This window comes from Azolla caroliniana, unplaced genomic scaffold (assembly GCF_043228905.1).
Source record: "Azolla caroliniana isolate FFs.n. ecotype wild unplaced genomic scaffold, voAzoCaro1.0.p SCAF_357, whole genome shotgun sequence".
Taxonomy (NCBI): domain Eukaryota; kingdom Viridiplantae; phylum Streptophyta; class Polypodiopsida; order Salviniales; family Salviniaceae; genus Azolla; species Azolla caroliniana.
This window is the reverse complement of record NW_028230792.1, coordinates 1-23,963: the sequence shown is the minus strand read 5'-3', so window position 1 is coordinate 23,963 and position 23,963 is coordinate 1. Positions and strand designations below refer to the sequence as shown.

Sequence of the window (23,963 nt, the reverse complement as noted above, 5' to 3'; positions counted from 1 at the left end):
ACTTCTCCTTGTTTCTTGCCTCGACACGGTTTCTAATAGAAGCAATAGGACATCGGGTATTATTATACAAGCTCTACATATGATGAAAGGGTAATGAAAAAACATGAATACTAACCCAATCCTTGAATGCAATAAAATACTCTGATAACGCCTTATACGAAGACGTTAGAGGATAATCCTCGGTCACTTGTTCCCAAGTTATACATCCAAGTTGTTTCATCATAACTTCTTGGATCTTCATGTACACCTTATGACTGTAAAATTAGAAATCAAGATTAGAACTTTGAATTACACCAGATAGACTACAATTTCAGTATTTGAAAGACTTACTTATTGAACTCAGTGACCATTTCTTCAAGGCTTAAATCTTTCGCCACAACCCTTGACAAAACCGACACAAGAAGCTGCTCGTCCTTAATACCTTGCATCGCTCTCCATAGAGACAGCTTCATGTCGTCTGCCGCTTCTTCAATTGTCAAGTCAATTTTCTTGGCGGCTTGTGACTTTAATTCTAGTTGAGGGTCAACCCTACATTTCTTTTGTCGTTGACCCTTTACCTCCTTATTCTCCCACATTGAGAAGATTTGATCTTGGAGGTCCCATACTTCTCCATCTCTAAACGCCAATTGAAACCAAGACTCATACTTTCGAAGACCATCGGACCTGACATTATCATCTACCACAATGCCGACTTCATGCAGACATTGACGTCGAAGGCCTGGATGTAACTTCACACCAAACTTTTGTTTCACATCTAAATACTCGTGGTGGAAGAACCGTATACGCTCAATAGACGACATTTTCTGCCTATAGTCATTATCATTATTATGGTCCCATGCCAATAGCTTAGCCTCTTCGGTTGTGAGCCCAACATAAATTTTGCACTCGACATACTTGAAGAAGAAAGTGGTTGGATGTTCTCTCACAAGTTGCCGACGTGCCTCTGCTGAATGCGATCCACCAATGACAAAATAATTATATTGATCATGCTTTCTAATATCAAAATCTTCAATGGTTTCACATTCTTCAGGATCTACCATAACAATAAAAGGCACCACAGTGGCATGAGGATTAATTTTCATTTTTTTCTTGAGATTTTGAACATGCATGCGGTGAGGCTCTCTAATCTCAAGTGGTCTTCGACCTGTTTTTTCATCAATAGGGGGCCGATGGATGTGTGTTATAGGCAAATTAAATACTTGCCCTTTCCTGACCAGCTTCCGTTGCATTAACTCTCTCCTTATTTTATTCTGCTCGGATGACAAAACACCCGAGGCCAGCTCGGCTCCTGGCGTCCCCTTATTATCCTCTTCTTCATTTTCACTTGTTGAATCCGTATCCGACATTTTCGTTGTCTTCTTCTTGGCTGGTCTTGACTGGACTTTGGATAACTTTTTTGTGGCCTTCAAGGGGGCGGGCTCTTCATCTCTTAGAGTTACATGGCCTTGTATATAAGGCCTCAAGGTAACAATCAGGTTTTGTGAGTTATCAAGTGCTTTTTTGAACACTTCAGGCCCACAAGATTCCTTTACTAAAAGGTCTTCTGAAAGGAACACTTTACGTACCCCCTTGGAGCACTATATCATTACCAGTATGTTGGCCGAATCTGCATCTTCGTAGTCAAATCGTAGAATTCGGCCATACATAAATGGGGTTTCTTTTCCAAGTTGCCCCTCACCCTTCTTCTTTGTTGTATACAATACGACTTTTTTCTTTGAGTCGACATATTGCATACACCATTCCTTGTCCGTTAGATCTCGGTCAGGAAGGTCTTCGCCTCTAGTAGCGGCGACAAGTTTCTTTTGGCTAACATCACTATGTGGCTGAGATTTTGTCTCTTCGTTAAAGAGAAGCTTTTTTCCTCTCTTCATGGTCTCAGGAGCTACCTTGGTCTGGGCTTCGATTGGAGAACCTTGTATGCGAAGCTTAATTTTCTTCACGGGTCGGTCCGACAGGTTCTCAAACGACCTATTTAAGAAAGTATATGCAAAAACATAAGTTAGACAGTCACGTAGATTGAAGTTGTATATTATAATGAAGAACAGTTTCCAGGAGCAGTAACATATTCAAAAATCTATTATAGGCAGGGCTATTCAACCTAGAAAATATATATCGTAATAAGTAAAACGGGTTATATATTCTTTTAAATAGTAGGTATGACTTATATAGATTCTAAACCTATATTGAGGAGAATTTGCCATAGTAAAGGCAATTTGTAGATCATTTTCTACTATTTTAAGCTAAAGTAGGTCATAAAACCCCTATAATTAGAGCATGTATTTCTTTAAAAGTAAGTAAAGTCAACATAAAAAAGACTGATTTTGCCAGACAATTTGATATCATTTCCACCCCATAAACGATTTTTCTCTCTCAAAGCCTTCTTATATACAGGGACTCGATACGCCGTATCGAGTTCGTGTTTAAAACCTACACTTTAAACACGAACTCGATACGCCGTATCGAGTTCGTGTTTAAAGTTAGAATTTTAAAAAGGAACTCGATACGCCGTATCGAGTTCCTATTTATAGTGTAGGTTTTAAACAGGAACTCGATACGGCGTATCGAGTTCGTGTTTAAAACCTACACTTTAAACACGAACTCGATACGGCGTATCGAGTTCGTGTATAAATATTTGTATTGTATACATGAACTCGATACGCCGTATCGAGTTCTTGAGAAACGAAACATATTTACAAAAATGTCCACAGTGTCAGAGGCCTACCTGGAGTCCTCGCGCTCGATTCTCTTGGAAGACATGGTTGTTCGTGTTGAAGTGGAGGCGGAGATCGCGCTTTCGTGCTTTGTGCTCTGAGTGCTTTGTGTGCTCTATGTGCTCTCTACGTTCTGTGTGCTCTGTACGCTCTGTACGCTCTGGTGAGTGAAATATGATGAGGTCTTCCTATTTATAGGGATTGAACACATGGTTAAAGTAACCATAGTCACCTTAACCAATGTTGGTAACTTTGAGGATAGTTAGTTGGTAACCATAGTCACATTAACTAGAGTAACTTATGATTGTATTAATGATTACAAAGTCAAACTAACATATTGATCAATCTTTTATAGTCATAACAACCTACAATGACTTCAAAGGTTATGAAGGAGACAATGATAGAGGTTCATGAATGTACCAATGATTGATTACTAAAAGCAACAATTGTTATGACTCTCAAATGTTATGTATTAAATATGTGGGCATGAATTAACCAATGATTGATAAGTCTAATATTTAAAATGGTGAGCATTAAAGAACCAATGCGTGAGACGTTCTATATCAAAATGGGTGTCATTAATTAGCCAATGATTTTAACATTAATCCAACATATTCAAGGCTTGTTAATGATTAGTTTTATATTTTACTTGATTTAACATCATTTAGATCTAGTTTATATAATGATTGATAATTTAAGTAAAATTACTTTATTAAAAATAATTTTTAGATGTATTGTATTAATAGAATATTACATAATATAGACATTCTATTGATTTGGCTTTTGTTTAGAGAGAAGTTTATGTTTAGGGAGGAGTATATGTTTAGAGAGGAGTATAACTTAGAGAGCCCTATCTAGACCTTAAGCCATGAGTGAAGATTCACCGTTCTCGATTGAAGAATATTGTTTGTCATCAGACCCATCGTTTTCTACTGAAGAGTATTGTTTGTCAACAGAGTCACCATATTCGATTGAAGAATATTGCATTTCGACCGACTCACCATATTCTATCGAAGAATATTGTCTGAGCTCATCTACAGGGAATGTAAATAATGACACATGTGAAGAGTTCTCTATTGAAGAATACGATATTAATAAAGATACCGAGAATGAAGGAAGTGCCCAGGAAACATTGAATAACATTGGCGATGGTCAGAACAGAGAATTAGACTGTAACAAGGTTACACCAACCTCTATGCAGGAAGAGAAATCTGGGAGCCCTATGCATATTAGAAGAATCCCACGAAGAATTCGTCTGGCTAGATTTAGCTTGGTGACATCAGATAAACAGATTGGATTTGATGTCAACAAAATATGTTGTGCCCGTGGTTGTATGTCTATGATTGGAAAATCAAAGTTGCGAGAATTAAGGCGATACTATTTTTCGATGACCGGTGATGAGCAAGACACTTACCTCGGATCACATATGCAACTAGTATCTGACAAATGTACGGGGATCAAAGTATCATTCGAGTATTATATCTTCCATGCGCAACAGATATGTAGAGTTGCATTCAAAATTGCGTTATGTGTTAGTAACATGCGGCTACATAGAGTACAACAACGTCTACTTAGCGGGGATCAGATGCTCAATTGTAAAGAGGTTCCAAGTATGAAAGGTGCAATTGGAAGACTAGCTATTGGCTGGATGAAAACTTACTTTCAGTTAAATTGTGAAGTAATGCCCACTACAGGTAGGATGCATCTTTCTGATAATTATACCCGTCGGGAAGTTTATGATGTCTATCGATCTGAAATGCTGGGCTCACGTAATAAGTCTATCACCTATAGCCAATTCACAAGATTATGGAGAGCTCGGTTTTCAAATGTTATTATTCCTCGTAAAGTACGTATGGGGTATTGCTCCATTTGTGCAAATCTTAAAAGTTTGGCTAAAGGTGCAAAGACATCAATGGAAAAGGATACGAGTAAGAAGTTACTACAAGAGCATCGTGAGGCACAATCCTTAGAACGAAGGAAGGCGATGCATCATAGAGAGAAGTGTTTGAAGAGGCCTGAACAATACATGTGCTTAATGATAGATGGCATGGACCAGAAGAAGACATGCTTGCCGCATATGCGGAGGCTCCCCAAAGATGTCAATGATGAGTGCCTTGTTCAAATGCACTTGGTGGGATGCTTGGCTTATAATAGGTCTGTTCGACCTCACGTCTTCATTACTTACCCCAATGTTCACAATGACCCTAACCTAACAGTTACAGTGATTCACCGAGTTTTGATGTCTTGGGGACAACCTTTCCCCCCTGTTCTATACATTCAATTGGACAATACTGCTAGAGAGAACAAAAATTCAACTGTATTTGGCTATCTAAGTATGTTGGTCAACCTAGAATTGTTTAGGAAAGTGAAAGTCAATTTCCTTTTGGTTGGCCACACACATGACCATATAGATCAGATGTTTAGCACATTCTCCAGACAGTTGTCTCGGCATGATGCTTTCACTTTACCTAAACTATTTGATGTCATTTGTGATGCATATACACCACGCCCAAAAGTGTTACACTTGAAGGAGGTATATGACTTTAAGAGATATATATTAGATGGGGGTGGTGGGAATGTTAAAGTGCTTGCTCAATTAAACAATATAAGTTTCAATCACATTTTTTTGATAAAGAAAAATGGAATAAGTGGTTCTACACTTTTGTATGCTAAACAATATTCATCTTCTACAACATGGGAACCTGAAGGTGGTTGCCAGTTATTACTTTGTATGCCGAGTACAATTGTCCATGGAGCTAAGCAAATGCCAATTGAGAAGAAAGGACAGTTGCAGAGCGACTTGGTATCAGAACAAAAACGGTCATGGCTCCAAGCCTTAGAAGAAAAAAGAAAGCATATTGAGGCCGCCAAGAAATATGCCGCACAACAAGACACGTCATGGTGGGATGTATTTTATAGTGATCAGAATGAAATTATAGACAATTGTGTATCTGTTGATAATTGGAATTTGGAAACGCCATTCACATGGTCGTTGCAACATGATCGCGTAAATAGAAGTCCGGAGCGACTAGTAAATGCGATTAATGACAGCTTGGTCCATCCACAACAAAGAGACATTTATGTGGGACCAAGGATGACCAAAGCAGCCGAAGCTAGATGGCAAGGAAATTTGCAAGAGCTCACCGCGGGGATGTTGATTGCAACGCCGGCTGATGAGAACTCACATGGCCACTTGGTAAAATTCTAGAAGTGCTAATGCATGAAATAGAAAACACGATCAAGTCTATAAATGTTCATTGGTACAACACTAGAAGTGCAAATGCTTTTACAGGTAAGTATACATTGGAGATGATTGAATGCCAAACAAGAAGGGGAGGTAGGAAGAGGAAGCGAAACATTCGTAACACCTCGACCCTTGATATCTCTGATGTGGATATCATCGTGTACGACTTCACACTTACAAAAGCCGGACGATTAAGGAAGTCAACAATAGATATAATAAAAGAAAAATTACCAGGTCTACAAGGTGGCTCGAGTCAAAGGCAAACGAGATCTGCTACATATAATCTAGAGTCAAACCATTTGGTTTATGACGAAGATAATGCACTGATTGGTACATCCGAGGATGATGAGGAGGAATCGTCATTGTATATTAGTTATAGTAGTGATTCTCCGTAAAGGACTCTATCATGAATGTATATTTGGCTATTAAGTGTAACTACATTCCGCTTGTAACAAATCGAGTAATATAAAATCATGTGTTTTGAATTCTTATGATTTCCCAAAAATCGTTTCTTATAAAATAACATTGGTTGTAAAGTTTGTGATATAAATTGAGAATGTACGTTTTTGATATTCGTCTTTTTTTAGTTACTTCTAAATCACGAAAATAGTGGATTTTTAACCTTTTTCATAGTATGTTTGAACTTGTATGATACTAGTATCAATGTGTTTTGTAAAATCATTGAAAAACCCCTAAAATTACCCTTATCCTTCCATTTATGCGCGATCCTTCCACTTGTGAACGCGAACGTGTTACCTCCTTTGGTATCATAAAGAACCAATAGCTAACAAGCTCTAATGGACTAGCCTTGGACTTATGATATGCTTCCTTACGCATGCTCATTCGTGCCACATGCCTTGCACACCCAACATCAAATAGGTCATCTTTGCAACAACTTATGACATTGGGGTGTACTGGCAAATGGTACACATCCGACCTACTACATGGTACATGACCACTATGAGGTCCATATATTGAAATGGTAAGTGTCTCATTGTCAACACCGTCATTCATTCTAACGTCCACATGGAATGTGCACCCACATCGGGGTGTGCACCTGCGTCGTCGAGTGGAATTAGAGGCAAGTCGAGATGTCCCAACACGATGGCAACTATACCTAGTCACACGCATACCCTTCTTGACTCCTTTCCTTAAACGTGTGTGGTACTTGGTTTGCAAATCTGTGAGCACATAATCTAATTGGTGGGCTTCTATCTTGATCACTTCTATGGGTAGGGTCTTGTTATATTTGGCCATGCTTGATCCCAAACCTTCTATCGGGTCGACCTTTGATACCATTTGGCAACCACAACTTGTAATGAGTGCTTTTATGTACTCCGGTGGGATGCCATAATCACGTATATCAGTCGCATAAACTAGCTTTAACTCTTTAAGAGTCTTTGAAAATGTGTGATGGGATGTGTCACCATGTGACGCTAATACTACTTCCCTCCATTTCTCAACGTATAATACTTGAAGATTAGGTGATGCTTTAAGGTAAATTACACTTTCATTCCCGAGTATGAGACGACTCTTCATGCGCCTCCATGCATGAAGTGAAAGAGGTGCTCCCCTTGCGACATCACGTAATGCTTCCAATGTTACCTTAACTTGTCCCAATAAATCTTTAACCATCAAATTATACGTACCTCTTGAAAATGCAAAATACCTGGGGGAACAATACATGAAGGGATCGACCGCCTCTTCCTCATGATCGGAATCTGATAACTCAAAAGGAATCTCCATTTAATCCTCAAATACAAACGATGCATTGGATGACCATGACGTATCCTCAGATTCATCTTCCGACATGGCGAAGACACAATGATGCCTTGTGCTCTCCACAGCAAACACAATATGATCGAGAATGCCAATGATTGAGGTGAATTAAGTGAATGTGAGAGATTATACGAATGAATGAAGTGAATGAATTCAAATAATTCACATGAATGGAGTGGATTATTTCAGCTCTTCTTCAATGATTTAGTTCGAGAGTGTTTAGGGCTACTAGTGAACGATTGAGAATGAGGGTGAATGAAATGAGTGCGAGTGATTAATAGACTGTTAAGGAAGGGAATGAGTTCAATCCTTAGTGAATGAGTCTACCTCTTAGTGCCTGCTACTGAATTTGATGAATCAATTTGCTATTGTCGTTAGTATGATCATTGAAACGCCATCATTACACGTAGTTGGGCAATTGACTATTAATAAGTCGGGCTCCTCATTAATCAGTCAGGCTCCCTTTTTTAAATGAGTCGGGCTCCTCATTAATCAGTCGGGCTCCCTTTTTCAAATGAGTCGGACTCCTCATTAATCATTCGGGCTCCCTCTTTTATAATGAGTCGGGCTCCTCATTAATTAGTCGGGTTTCCTACACCAAAACATTTTGTACATTGCTTTGTCTACCTTCTCTATTATTGACTATTATTGCATTGTCTAGTATTGCATTGTTGTACATTTCTTTGTCAGCAATATCCATTATTGACTAGTATTGCATTGTTGTACATTTCTTTGTCGGCAATATCCATTATTGACTAGTATTGCATTATTGTACATTGCTTTTGAATAAGATTCACATTGAATCATATACAACCAGAATGAGATTCAAATAATAATATTCACAACCAAAATGTACATCAAATTGAGTCATATACAACCAGAATGAGATTCACATTGAGTCACACACTATTTAGAATGAGATTCAAATTGAGTCATATACAACCAGAATGAGATTCACATTGAGTCACACACTATTTAGAATGAGATTCAAATTGAGTCATATACAACCAGAATGAGATTCAAATAGTAAGACTCACAACCAGAATGTACATCAAATTGAGTCATATACAACCAAAATGAGATTCAAATAATAAGACTCACAACCAGAATGTACATTAAATTGAGTCATATACAACCAAAATGAGATTCAACTATTTACCAGATATTACAAAAAAGTTGGCAATCCGCATGGGATAGTAAATCGAGATCATATGTTTGATGTTACAAAGTACAACATGCTAGTGATTAAAATAACCATATGCCTAGAGTCCTTCGTGTCCATTTTTCCATGATTTTCCGAAGGAGCTCCACGTCTTTGAATCCAAACCATTGCTCCTTACCCTACACCACAAGATGCCATCAACCTAAGCCCTCACAAAAAGAAATGCTCAAATTCAATTCTCATAAATACTTACTGTGAAAGTGTTTTTAGAATCTAAGCCATTGAACATTAGGAGAATATAAAGTATAGATAATTCACCTTTTGAGGATAAGAACACGAACTAAGACCTTAGGGAAGAAGTCAAAAGTAAAAGTACGAGACCAAGAGAAAAGTAAAAAGAGAAAACGCAGACTATAAAAAACAGTAAAAATAGAATGGTCATAACTCCCTCGTTGTTTATCCAAATATCACGTTGTAAAAAGAGCTTTCTATAGCTTTTTAAATCGCTTAATTTGGATATCGGATGAGGGAGATATGACGATTAGAAGGTTGATGTGTCATAGCTAAAAATAGGGAGATAAAAAGCTTCTAAAAATAGCATGAACGTGGATAAGAAGAGGAAGGTTATAAAAGAAGAAGTAATATTAGTGAGAAGGGCGAAAGAGTGATGGCCAAAGAGTGGATGAGGATTGTTAGGAAGAAGTGTCTTTGTGGAAGAGGAAGTGTCTTAGAAGAGGAAGGTCTTTGGTTTTAGTTCAATGTGGAGTTTGTCTCCTTCGTATTCTCTTGATGTTGGAATATCAGAATATTCTTATTTCTTGCTCGCTTTCTCTATCTTTTTTCTTAGTTTCTTGAGTTATACTCTCTAATCATAATTACCTAGAGCTATATAATATATTATGATTTTCAACTCCATCTAATCGGTTTGGTCAAGCCCTCATATAGTGTATAACTATCTATTATCTTATACACCCTATCATTTTTGGCGCTCCAGGGAGGGTCGATCCTTTCCGTATAGGAAGAGAAGTTATCATTTAATTGTGTTACTATATTACATTAACTTAGCTATGCAATTTGCATTTTCGGGTGAAAGAACACAAGATGCTGGTGCCTTTTTGGCATGCTTTGAGCATCATGCCATATCTATTGGACGCATCACCGACAACGAAAAGTTGCCCTTGTTGGTAGCTACATTCTATGGTCGTGCTCGAGATTGGTATGACTCTCTTCCGCAAAATGAACAAGGAGAATATCAATTATTGGTGCATCAATTTCGTACAAGATATATTCAATGGAAAAGTGCAACTGAGGTAAGGGAGGAGCTTTTTCAACTAAAGATGGAATCACCTTTTGGTTTTTTAGAGTATGAACGAAATTTCCAAGAATTGTGGACGACGTGGATTCGTCTTCGTGGTGGCACCGAAGACGAGTGGTTTAAGATAGAACAATTTAAGGTGGGCCTTGATATGCATTTCCGTTTGGAGGCAAGCTTGAAGGATCCAACGACTTTTCAAGCTCTTCTCCAAGTTTGTCAAGATTATGATCGACAAGTGAAGATGATGAGTTCCATGGGGGATCCCCAAATGACGGCTTTGGGTGCAAATTTGATGCCTCGTGCCAACTTTCAAGCCTTATCTTCAATTGTGCATGGTGGACAAGTGTTTCCAAATGTGTATACCACCACAACAATAAACCCAACAAGTATATCTCAAGAAGTGGAACAAGTGAAGAGTGAACAAGATACAATGGCGTTGGTGAATCGGCGCTTTGATGAAGTGATGGCCCACTTGCAACAATCCCAAGCAATTCGCAACACTATTCCCGATGGTGGTGGCTCTAGAGGGCATCAAGGTGTAATTTGTTATTCTTGTCAAGAGGAGGGACACTCAACAAGATGTCCTCATCGACAACAAAGAGGTATGGAAAGAGACATGTATGAAGTGCAACGGAATGGACAACGACCTATCAACAATGGAGTCGAAGGAGGCGAATCCATAACACTTCCAATGACTCAGGTTCCTACAATTCCTCATAATGTGAATCTTCTTAATTTTATTGATGATAGTGATAGTGCTTGTGAAGTAGCTCTTGTGAAAAGGACAAGAGCCTCGCAAAAGGAGAAAGAAGTTGAAGAAGAATCTAGTGACTCAAGACAAAAGAAGAAGTCTAAGGAGAATGAGAAAGAGGACAAATTGAGAAGGAGACACTCTAGAAGGAAGATAAAGATGGAGGATATTCCTATGGGAGAAGGTGTAGAATCTTTCAATCGGAAGCATGAATTGATATCGAGTGGACCAAGGATAACATGGCCGCAACTTCTCCAATTATCATCCACATTACAAAATGAGTGGGGGAGGCTTGTGAGTATTTGCCAAAGTCAAAAGACCGTGCATTACGTGGGGATCATGCGAGTAGAAGATCGAAAGGACATACGTCCAATCATCCCTGTCTCCATCAAAGGGGTTCACATCAAAGATGCCTTGGGTGATAGTGGTGCTAGGGTAAGCTTGATTTCTGAATTTGTAGTAAACAAAGTAGGAATTCCTATTAGTAGGTCATCTTCAACAAGGGTGGTTGTAGTAGATAGTGGAGTGGTGCATTGCACAAGCATAGTGGAGGATGTGTTCATCAAGTGTTTTGGAATAAGAGGAGAAGCTTGCAACAAATACCACATCAACTTGAAGGAAAGTGTATCAATTTCCCCAAAGCTTCGGCAATTGAGTGTTGAACAAAAGGAAGAATTTATGCAAGAGTTCAACGCATGGTTACAAGAAAGTTCCAATTATAAGATGGAAGATTTGAGGTGTGTGTCACCTATAGTTTTGGTTCCAAAGAAGAATGAGATCAATTTCAAACCCTTGAATGATTCGACCAAACGAGATGAATTTTCACTTCCTTCTCGAGATGAGATTGTCGATAAAATGGTTGTTTATACAAAACAAGGTAGTGTGGACAATATGTTGTGCCAAAAAGGATTTCATGTGGATGATTCAAAGATTAACATAATTACAAAGATGACAATTCCGACAAGTCTTGAAGCTTTGAAAGTATTTGTGCAAAAGGTGCGCTCGCTCGAAAGATTCATTTATATGTTGACATGCTTACTGCTATCAAGAGTGATGTATCCCATGGCCCTACTAGTCTTTGGAGAGTTAACGAAGACATAATGATTGTGGTAACCTCTTTCTTTGTGTTGACAAGGAGAAAGATGATGATGGAATTGTCAATGTGTGTGTGGGTGTGTCTAGGAGTGTGAGGTTTTTCCTACCGACTAGCGGGGGTTTTACTCACATCTTTTTATTTTCTTTTTATTATATCTCTCTCATTGTCTATAGCCAAGAGATTGGCGAGAGAGCTTTTGTTTGTTAAGTACTGCCAATAAGTGCTTCGCCATAAATGGCTTAGCCTCTAACAAGGGGGAGGGCTAAATGTGAAAGTGTTTTTAGAATCTAAGCCATTGAACATTAGGAGAATATAAAGTATAGATAATTCACCTTTTGAGGATAAGAACACGAACTAAGACCTTAGGGAAGAAGTCAAAAGTAAAAGTACGAGACCAAGAGAAAAGTAAAAAGAGAAAACGCAGACTATAAAAAACAGTAAAAATAGAATGGTCATAACTCCCTCGTTGTTTATCCAAATATCACGTTGTAAAAAGAGCTTTCTATAGCTTTTTAAATCGCTTAATTTGGATATCGGATGAGGGAGATATGACGATTAGAAGGTTGATGTGTCATAGCTAAAAATAGGGAGATAAAAAGCTTCTAAAAATAGCATGAACGTGGATAAGAAGAGGAAGGTTATAAAAGAAGAAGTAATATTAGTGAGAAGGGCGAAAGAGTGATGGCCAAAGAGTGGATGAGGATTGTTAGGAAGAAGTGTCTTTGTGGAAGAGGAAGTGTCTTAGAAGAGGAAGGTCTTTGGTTTTAGTTCAATGTGGAGTTTGTCTCCTTCGTATTCTCTTGATGTTGGAATATCAGAATATTCTTATTTCTTGCTCGCTTTCTCTATCTTTTTTCTTAGTTTCTTGAGTTATACTCTCTAATCATAATTACCTAGAGCTATATAATATATTATGATTTTCAACTCCATCTAATCGGTTTGGTCAAGCCCTCATATAGTGTATAACTATCTATTATCTTATACACCCTATCACTTACAAATTGATCGAACTCAAATCCTTGAATGAACTCCTCGACCAACATTCGAATGGTTTGCATCACGTAATACCCACAATCCGTCCCATTAGGTTGGGTTGGGATATGCAATACCTAGAACCGCTCGTTGTTGATGATGCAATGGTTGTGTGTGGCGCTAGAGATATGTCATACAACCAAATCACCCAATGTCTTCATGCCAACAGTCCGATGATTATTTAGTGGATCGCAAAAAACAATTGGGCCCCTCACCTTGGCATCAAGACCTATATGAGTCTGTCGTATCTTCAACCAAAGCACCCAATGCCCTGACTGCAATATCGGAATGAAGACATATTCTCGTTCAAGGACCCGAATGAGTATGTCTTCACCCTTATCACTTTGGCCTTCTAGTTGTACCCATAGTGGATCCACAATATGAAACCGCTTGTTGATATCGAGGGGCAACGAGTACTCCATCCATAAGTGGAAGAGCGGCATCATCCATGTGGATGCCATCTCCCCTACAATGCACAACGAACATAATTCTACCTCCGTCAAAAAGACCGCGAGATCTAATCGTTGACAAGCCACCTGAAACTTGTTTATTAGGCCAGATTAGGAACTACAAAAAAAACATAAAGTTAACTATTGATCTCATGCCCCCACCATAACGGCATACCTAGTGAACTTATTTCTTGTTGTGTTATCCCATGTTTTCGTGATTGTCCCAGGACCAACAAAGAAATCCCAATGTCCGCACCCTCATCTGTCTCAGGGTCCACTTTTTTCTTGTGGATTTGGATTTTAGGCCTCCTTGGTTGTTGGGTTGTCGATTCAGACAGTTGGTCTTGACCACCATCGATCTCGACAGGTGTCTCATCTTCTGGCATGGGAATTCCATGATTCTTACACTAAAATTCATACATAAGATTCACACATAATCATTCACACACTAGATTTAGACTCACATAAGATGCACACATAATCATAAACCATACTTACATAAGCTTCAGACACACCCGCAATCTTCAACTTCAATTTTGCCATCCTATGCTCCTTTCCCTCGTCATACCTGGCCATCTGTTGGCTGACGAATTGGGCAATGAAATCGGCCTCCTTCGATGTTCGAAGTGCGTCCGGAGTGGCTTTGAAGATCTTAATCGCTCTTGTCCTCAACTTCCTCATGTGTGATTGGCGTGACCTGTTGTACTTTAGCTCCGGATCCAAAAAACACTTTATTGATCGTTGTCTTTCGTAGTGGCTGAAGAATGAGGTGGATGTACTCCTCATGGAGGTTGATTGCTCTTCTTCTTCTATCTTTAGTCCCCGAGGCAGTACTACACAGATGCCATGTTCCTTTTGTAAGTGAGCCTCCATGTCAGCTTTTTTGCGAAACCATTGTACCTCTTTTCTACATGAATCTCCAATGATACATGTGCGACATTTGATACTTGTCGAGTCTCTTTCCGTCTTGAAGGGGACATGGAGTCCACTACAACAATGGTGTGACATTTGCATTAGAAAAACCCAATATATACTTTCTTCAATAATGATTATAAGAATGTACATCAACTCACCATTTACATTGATTGTTACGGGCATGACCATATAATATCCCATGATGAGAATTTACCATAGTATTCTATACACGTGGATAAGTGTGAGGGTTAAACGAGAGTGTAAAGAAGGGGAGGATTACTTTTAAATCCTCGGGATTGAGACAACCCATTAGGCCAAGTGTGAACATGGCTGGAGACAAAGTAATCCTCCCCTTCTTTACACTCTCGTTTAACCCTCACACTTATCCATGTGTATAGAATACTATGGTAAATTCTCACCACGGGATATTATATGGTCATGCCCATAACACTGATATCCTCAACACCTGGCCCCACGTCATGTATGGGGTTCGTATCCATGTTCGAGTCTTTAGTAATGATGTTTTCACCATCCATATTGTTGGATTTGGGGCACCTAGCACCCTTTCTTACAAAAACCCTAAACCATCATTCAAGCTAGCATACAAACATCACTATTTATACACAATATATACTTGGGAAATGATTCAGGACATACCTCCCTTCATAGGGTATTGTTTCACCTCAATCCGCATCAAAGTCTATGAAGGTCTTGGACCGACTAGCCATCTGTACAAAACACATGCCATCTTCAAAAGAGAAGAATTGACCTTGATTAAACCTAAGAATGGGTTGCATGATGTGGATGTGCTTGAGAATGGGTTCATGGTTTTAAACTTGAAGACAATTACATCTTTTCATGATAAATCAAATTGTACTGAAAGGAAGATAAAAGGTCAAAGATGCAATTGCAATGAAACCGGTTCAGTACCAGTTAATGCCCGACTAAATTTAGAAGCTATTCAAACAGGACAGAATGGGGTCATGCTTGCAGATGCATCTAGTAAGTTAAGTTATAGCCAAAAAGGTAAATGATTTAGTGAATTTTGATCTATACATATTCCTTACGGTCAATGTTTTGTGACTTGTCTTGGTAATCTGTTTATAGGGGGTGAATAAGGTGAATTTGATCAGGAGGAACCAAATAGCCAGCCAAGAACTTCACAATCTTCAGTATTTTCTTCTTCTTCGAATGCATCATCATCGGCTCTAGTTTTCTATTCCACTACTCACAGAGTTGTTGCTCAGTTTTCTTCTTGCCATAGCTCAACTTCCTCTATATTTTCTAATGTGGAAACAACTTGTACCTTTCAGAAAGATGAATTTACGAAGGGAATAACTTTTGGAAGTCTTCAATTGCAATGAAATTCAGAAATTCGCAACCATTAGGGTTTTTGGTTTTTGGATTACTGATCAGAAACTACGACTGTCTGATATGTTGTTACCAAGATGTTGCATCTACATGTGTCTGTATCTGTATCCTTATCAATATCCGTGTTTGTATATGTATATGTGCATCTAAATGATGGGCATAAGCATTTCACTTCTATGAGATTGTCTGCAATTACAATACACACTTTCCATATCTATGTTTTCATGAAAGAACAAAGAACAGACACAAACAATTTCATGAGTGTTTCTAGGTGAACCTCATCTCCTTTTTCGACAATCTTAAATCAATACATATGTACAACTTGCACATGTTGTTAGTCACATGAAAATGCAAAAAGGATGGAAAGCATCCACGTAGTGGTCATCATAAAGTAGCAAATGTATATCTACACAGGATAACATATCTTTAGTTACAATTAAAGAGAAAATGGAGGGGAAGTATCCATATGCATGGTGATCATAAAACAATATATGTATATATACACATAATCTGCATATATTTTAAATTACATTGAAAGGCAAAAAAGATCGATTGTATCCACTTGCATGGTTACTTTGTCTTTGTTAGTTGGGTTCAAGGCTAGTTATCGAAATTCAGAAACTTGTTAACAAAAACAGAGAATGAATCAAGATATACTTTTCCCTACCTTTTCTATATCTTGACTTGCCTAGCCATAACTGTATGAGACTACAAGAAGGGTGTGATGATATTTATGCCTGATTCAATTTCTTTGGCTAGGTAAAATTCCAACTAAAATATGTTTATTATCATTTGTAAAGCTAGTTCATGATCTCGTTGTAATGATATATAATTTTTTACACATTTTAACAACAAAAAGAAAAAGCTAGTGTTTCAGATTGTTTCCTTAACCCATATTTAATTATGCCCATGAATATTGAACACATGGCTTCAAAATGGAAGAAATAGTGCATACCCTTCATAAAAAAGAGCACAAAAAGTGTGCATCAAGCCAAAAACAATGCAAATCATTATTTCCATCATAATAGACCCCAAAACTTGTAGGATATTTAACAAACTAACACTCAGGTTCTCTCATCATTTTTCAAAATTGAGAGAGATATTGGAGAGGAAACTCCAATTTTTGGGCCTATACAGTTAGGGCCTATCCAATTTTATGCGTCAAAATTTTGAGCTTTCACAAATTGAACACACAAATATTAAGCAATTCATAAATAGACAAGAAATATGATACATACCTCTGGACAGCAGGTAAGCAGGTGCTCGTGGACAGTAGGATAGCAGGTGGTGCGCCTCGCTCCTAAACCCTAAAGCCTAAACCTCTGTCTACTGGTTTGTAAACAGGCAAAAATGATAGGTATGGGTTTTTATAGTCAATCCCATTCATATAGTCAGGTTCCCTTTCACAGAGTCGGGCTCCTTCTTTAATGAGATGGGCTCCCCTAAAATTGGATTTTTGATGGCGCGCTTTTTCGCGCCTTTTCTTCATCCAGATTGGACGGTGCAGATCGCACGCACCCTCATCTAGCGACCTGCACCGTCCCTCTCCACGATTCCCTCACTTGCCCTCATAAATATTTGGTGGTAGTTAGACACCACGGTTTGTGTGTGTGTGTTCAATTTACATAATTTATGTCCATACATACATACATACATGTCCCCCCCCCCCCCCCCCCCCCTCCTCCACAAGATTATATACTTATGTTGAGCTCCACGAAGGTGAGACAACATACAAACATGGGTAGGATTTGGGTGTGCTACCCTCAAAGCATTCACAGTCGATGACGATGCATCACATACTCATGGATTGAGTCCAATCTGCCCACAACAACTTATCACTTCTAAATACCTTCTTCTAGTCAACAGGGTGGTTGTGTTGCTATGGGTCGAGTCATCCATACAATGTATTTGATAGATTTGGGGATACATTCCGAGGATGTAGTGATCACGACCAAGCTTATTGAATTAAGGGATGAGGTGAATTAGATTTGCATTTGTGCCAACAAAAGGCAACAATACCTGAATGAAGACAGGAAATTGATTGAGCAAATCTCTCCGACCATGTTAAACATGGTAGTGTTGAGAGTATGATAACAAAGTGGCAAAGGTATTGTTGATTTGTTGATGGAGGAAAGACTGGTGAATGAAGTTGGAGAATTCGCAAATCCCAAGCTCCAACTGGAATAGACGCTAAGCCCTTGTTGAAATTATAGACAATGTGAAACTACCTCCAAAGTAAGGCTTTGTCTATGTTGAAATACTATTCTATAATATAACGATACATAAATCTAAGGGAGTTTTGAACTTTCCAGTTCTCCTGTAATAAGATATTTGACTATCACTATATATTTTTTGTAGAGAATCGATCGTCCAGAACCGGTTCACACATATGTCTATGCGGGTGCAAAGATCAAGATGACAAGAAAACAGACAACAAAAAACTCAAGTACAGAGACACAAGGTTTTAACGTGGAAAACCCGAAAAGGGAAAAACCACGGGAATCCACAAACCCCAAGAAACAAATCACTATAATGAGAGGAATACGAGGAGATTCGCAGGCATCGACCTCGAGGTCGTCTTCGTCTAATAGATGGCGGCAGAGTTACAACTCTCACCCTCTCCCTCTCACTTGGTTTCAGTGGCAACAACCAACTGTAATTGTGTTCAACAACTATACAGCAATGATCATCCAAAATAATGATTTCCCTAGGTGTATTTATACTAATACAACATTCAGGGCTATTTACAAATATAGACCACAACGGCACATTAACTCTATTTATGACAGGAACTACATGCTCCCAATGAACAACGCTCGGCCACAACCGAGTCTAAAATCAAACACAGAAAACGGGTAATGAACGCACGACACAAAGGTGAGAGAAGAGTGCACAGGATGTTTAACGTGGAAAAGCCTGAGAGGGAAAAACCACGAGAGTCCATCGACTCCAAACTATCACTATATCACAATGATTACAACAGTGAGTTCACGGAGGCAACAACCTCGTGCTCACGATCTTCGCCACAGGCGGCAGTTACAACAGAGGCAACGACCTCTTCCTCTCTCTCTCTCTCTCTCTCTCTCTCTACATTGTTACACGCTTTCTACTCTTGCACCAACAAGAATGACAAAAAAGACACCTACTAAGTTTGCCCTAAGTCATATTTATACTAATATGACTTTTCGGCTATTTACAAATATAGCCCCGATGGACTCTCAAAAACATATTTACGAATATGTCCCTTCATCCGGTGAGCACTTCTCACCGGGCCTGCATCATCCGGCTCTTGTCGAGCACTTGTCATCCGGTTCTCACCGGGTCTTCACCATCCAGCTCTTGACGGGTACTTCTCATTCGGTTCTCACCGGGTCTTCACCATCCGGCTCTAGCCGGGTACTCGTCCTCCGGTTCTCACCGGGTCTTCACCATCCGGCTCTTGCCGGGTACTCGTCATCCGGTTCTCACCGGGTCTTCCGTTGCCGGGTACATCAGTACTGTTCTTCTCACTTCCCATCCGGAGGGACTTGTTTCCTAACAATTTATAGATATAACCCTGAGTCGGCTTCGACCGATTCAACTATTAGCCGAATCGATTCGGATTCGATTTTCGGCCAGGACCGAATCAAACAATCAGTTTGATTTTTCGGCCTCATCTGAGTTGCTGTCAACCGATTAGGTTCTCCCTTTTCTTCGACTCATGCTCCTCTTCCCATCCGGAGGGACTTGTTTCCTAACTCCCTCTTCACTCCGGCATGGAGTATTTCACCAATTCGACTCTTTGTCGGCACACGTTGTCGTGAAGAATTTCGGCCAGAGGCGGAAACCGGGAAACATTGGCTACATCGGCGGGGTGCAGCATGTGTGCTCACCCTTGTACATTTAGTGTGAATAATGAGGGCGCCTTTATGGCGTCGAAGAGTAGTCAAGTTGGGACAGACGATCCCATGTAAGTCGGGATTTATCCCACATTGTAACGCATCCCTCTCCTTTTTCTATAAAAGGAAGGGAGCGCCCTTTGTGAAAGGGTTGCCCATTTTTGTGTTAGAGGGTATACCGTTAGGTTTAGAGTTAGTTTTCCTTTTCTTCTTCTTCTTCTTCTTCGCGGGGAGGTCGACTGTTGAGGGTTGTTTCTGCTCGGTCTCCTGTGCAAGACCCCGCTCTGCGTGACGAGCCCGAGAGCTCCCCGGACGGCGGCTTGGCAGCAGACTGCTGTTGTAACCTACCCTACCGTGGCCCGGCTCGAAGCTGGGAATGTATTCTCCCCCCTTTGTAATATACATACAAGTATCCGTCTGTGCATACTCGTGTCTCTGTGTGTGTGGGTGTTTTGGTGTTCCCTTCGCTGCGTTGCTCATACATAACGGCGTGAGTTGGGTCGGCGGTGTGTGTGTGTGTGTGAGTCGGCGTCAAGGGCGCGCTCCCTCTTTTTCTCCCTCTCTTTCTCTCCCTCTCTCATTTGGTTGCTTCCGGAACGCGTCCGGAATCATCTTCTCGGCTTCCCTTCTTTCCTCGTCCGAGACCCCTGTGGTCCCGCCCTTCTACACGCACGCGCGTAACAACGCGACAACGTTCAACCTTTCTACTAGTAGCACCTTCATCAACATATCCAATCCTATGTCATTCGTATGGACCTTCACCAATGTAAAGTCCCTTTCTTCTACTTGCTCCCGGAGCCAATGGTATCTCCTTTGGATGTGCTTGGTCCTCGAGTGGTAGACGACATTCTTCGCAAGGTTGATGACACTTTGTGTTAGGAATATGTCACTCCTATGGGAGTAGCCGACTCGTTGAACTGAGAGCAAATAGTCGAAGATAAGGAGTAGCCGACTGGTTGGGCCGAGAGCCGACAATCGAAGATAAGGATGAGCCAAATGATCGGATCGAGCGCCGACAATTGAAGACAAGGGGGGAGTCGACGGTATACCAAGTGATCCAGGTCAAAGACACAACCAATTAGTCGGGCCGACTGGATAGTCGACATAGAAGTCGAATAGTCGAATTGACAAGGCGACTAGTCATTTGATTAATTGTTACTACTATTAGTTTAATAATAGCAATGAAAGTAGTAGGGACTACATTTGTAAATATCCCATAAGGTGTATAAGTATAAATACAGTTAGGGCAAACATGGTACAGATGAACTAGTGTAGAACAAATGTGTAGAGTTCCTGTAGCGAGAGAGTTACCGAGAGAAGAGAGAGAGCGTGAGAGAGAGCGGCGCCATAACTGTGTGAGCTTAGACGCCAAGAGCCCTGTGTGGCCGATACCCTCTGTGCAAGAGGAGTGTTGTATATATTCTCCTTTGTATTCTCCATTCTATAGTGGATCTCTATTCCTGTGGTTTTCCCCAAATCTTTACTCTTTTCCCCGCAATGGGTACGACCAACCTTGATCCGTCTAGCTCCGCAAGGTGGTATGTGGCATTATCATTGGCACTTGTCACCACATACGGTCCGAACCATCTTCTTGTCAACTTTCTTGTTGTACTGTGTTGATTGTCAAGGTTGTTATCGTAGACCAATACCCAATCTCCTTCTTCGATCTGCTTGGGACGCAGTCGATGCGTCTTGTCGAACCCAATTTTGTTCTTCACTCGGGCTGCCTCCATCATCTTTCGCGCTTTTTCTAGATCTTCAGGTCTTCTTTCCATCCGGTCTTCACCGGGTCTGCATCATCCGGCTCTCCGTAGCCGGATCCTCCTCATCCGGTTCATACCGGGTCTGCATCATCCGGCTCTCCGTAGCCGGGTCCTCCTCATCCGGCTGGTATCCACATCAGCCGACATGTCCGAATCGGTAAAACCATCAAGTTGAGGTTTTCCGGAGCCGAATCAGAGACACATATTTGAAGTGCCCTTCAAATACCGGAGTATCCATTTGACCGCGTTCCAGTGCTCCTTGCGGAGATTGCTCAGGAACCGGCTCACCACTCCGACTGCGTATCCTATATCCGATCGGGTACACACCATTGCGTACATCAAGCTCCCCACGGCAGAGGCATATGGGATCTTCATCATTTCCGCCTTCTCTGCTTTCTTCTTCGGGCTTTGCTTGCCGGATAGCTTGCAGTTTGCCGGAAGTGTTGATCCGACCGGCATCGCTTTTGACATGTTGAACCAGTGAATCGCTTTTGACAGCCATAATTGCTTCGCTGACCGGTTCCAGATGATGTACATCCCCAACATCTGTCTTGCTGGACCCAAGTCTTTCATTGAGAAGGTCCGGTTGAGAGCCTTCTTCAGCATCCGTATTTTGACTTGGTCCCGTCCGACGATCAACATGTCATCCACGTACAGAAGGAGTATCAGGAAGTCTCCTCCTTCAAACTTCTTCACAAACACGCAGTGATCGGCCTGCGTCTTGTGGTACCCTTGATGGGTCATGAAGGAGTCAAACTTCCGGTACCACTGTCGGGGTGCCTGCTTCAGTCCATACAGGCTCTTCTTCAACCGGCATACCAGGTGCTCCTTCCATTTCTCCACGAATCCTTCCGGTTGCTGCATGTAGATCTCCTCTTCGAGGTCGCCGTGAAGGAATGTCGTCTTCACGTCGAGCTGCTCTACCTCGAGGTCCATGCTTGCTGCTATACTCAGCACTGTCCGGATGGAGGTCATCTTTACTACCGGGGCAAATATCTCGTCGAAGTCCACGCCCTTCTTCTGGTGGAACCCCTTCATCACGATCCTGGCTTTGTATCTCGGGGGGTTGCCGGCATCTCCCGGTTTCAACTTGTACACCCACTTGTTTCGGAGTGCCCGCTTTCCTTCCGGCAACTCCACCAATTCGTACGTATGGTTCTCATGCAGGGAATCCATCTCATCCTGCATGGCACTTAACCTTTTTCGGTTGTGGGTGTCTTCCTTCGCTTCTTTGAAGCTTTCCAGCTCCCCCTCATCGGTCAGCAGAACATGCTCTGCACCCAAAAATCTCCGGGGCGCCCATCTGCTCTTCATCCGAATCCGATTCGGGATGTAGGCCGGTTCCGGTTTCAGCTTCCTCTACTTCTTCTTCTACCGGTTCGGTATCCTCACCGTAACCGGCTGGTTCCTCGAGTACTAGCCAGTCTCTTGTCGGTTGGGTCTGCTCATCGTAGAGTCTATCCTTTTCGGTCGACTCGGACTTCATTATCTTCTTCTCCGACTCCCAGTCGGCGAGCGTCTTGTCCTCCATGAAGATAATATCTCGACTCCGGAATACCTTCTTGTCGACCAGGTCCCACACTCGGTAGCCGAACTCATCATCACCGTAACCGAGGAATATGCATGGGGTCTAACTTTCCTCTCCGGTCCTTAGCTACATACACGTACGCGAGACACCCGAACACCTTCAAATTCCAGTAGGACACTTCCTTACCGGTCCATACTCTTTGTGGCGTGTCTCCGTCCAAGGGTACTTAGGGTGATCTGTTTATCACGTATGTCGCCGTCGACAACGCCTCAGCCCAAAACTTCTTGGGTAGTTTTGCATGCGCTAGCATACTCCGGACCCTCTCCATTATGGTCCGGTTCATCCTCTCGGCCAGTCCGTTTAGTTCCGACGTCTTCGGCACGGTAAATTTGAGCCGGATTCCCTTCGAGCGACTGTACTCCTCGAACTGCCCCCGGTACTCTCCTCCGTTATCTGCTCGGACCGCCTTCAGCTTCCGGTCGGTTTCTCTTTCCACTGTCGCGTGGAGCTCTTTGAAGACGGATAACACCTGATCCTTCGTCTTCAACGGTGTGGCCCACAGCTTCCGGCTGTGGTCATCTATGAACGTCATGAAGTACTGCGCTCCGGCATGTGACTTCGTGTATACTTGACACACATCCGTATGCACCAACTCCAGTGGTGCATTACGTCTCATCGGTGGCCTTGGTCGGAAGGAGGTCCGGTTATGCTTACCGGCCAGACAATTAGTGCACTTCTCTAAGTGCACGTTCTTCACTGGAATGAGGTTGTCGTCTGCAAGCCTCTTCATCCCCTTCTCGCTCATATGACACAGCCTCTTGTGCCACAGCTCACCGGCAGTGTCGGAAGCCACGTTCACTTCTTCCGGACATAACCGGGCATTCATCAGGTACATTGTGTTTACCTTCCGGGCCCGAGCCACAATCAGGCTCGCTTTGCTGAACTTCATGACACCGTTCCCGATGCTAC

At 41.3% G+C, this 23,963-nt stretch overlaps 1 protein-coding gene across 1 annotated transcript; it reads left to right on the top strand.

The window, feature by feature from the left end:
* Positions 1 to 14,933: 14,933 nt before the first annotated feature.
* LOC147848417 (uncharacterized) lies at positions 14,934 to 15,691 on the top strand. Its single transcript, XM_087338425.1, has 2 exons — positions 14,934 to 15,480; positions 15,562 to 15,691. The coding sequence occupies exons 1-2, from the start codon at positions 14,934 to 14,936 to the stop codon at positions 15,570 to 15,572; spliced, it is 558 nt and encodes a 185-aa protein (XP_087194551.1). The 3' UTR covers positions 15,573 to 15,691.
* Positions 15,692 to 23,963: the final 8,272 nt, after the last annotated feature.

Excerpts from the sequence above, each read along its gene's own strand:
- LOC147848417 (XM_087338425.1), top strand. The coding sequence starts at position 14,934 with ATGTATGGGGTTCGTATCCATGTTCGAGTCTTTAGTAATGATGTTTTC.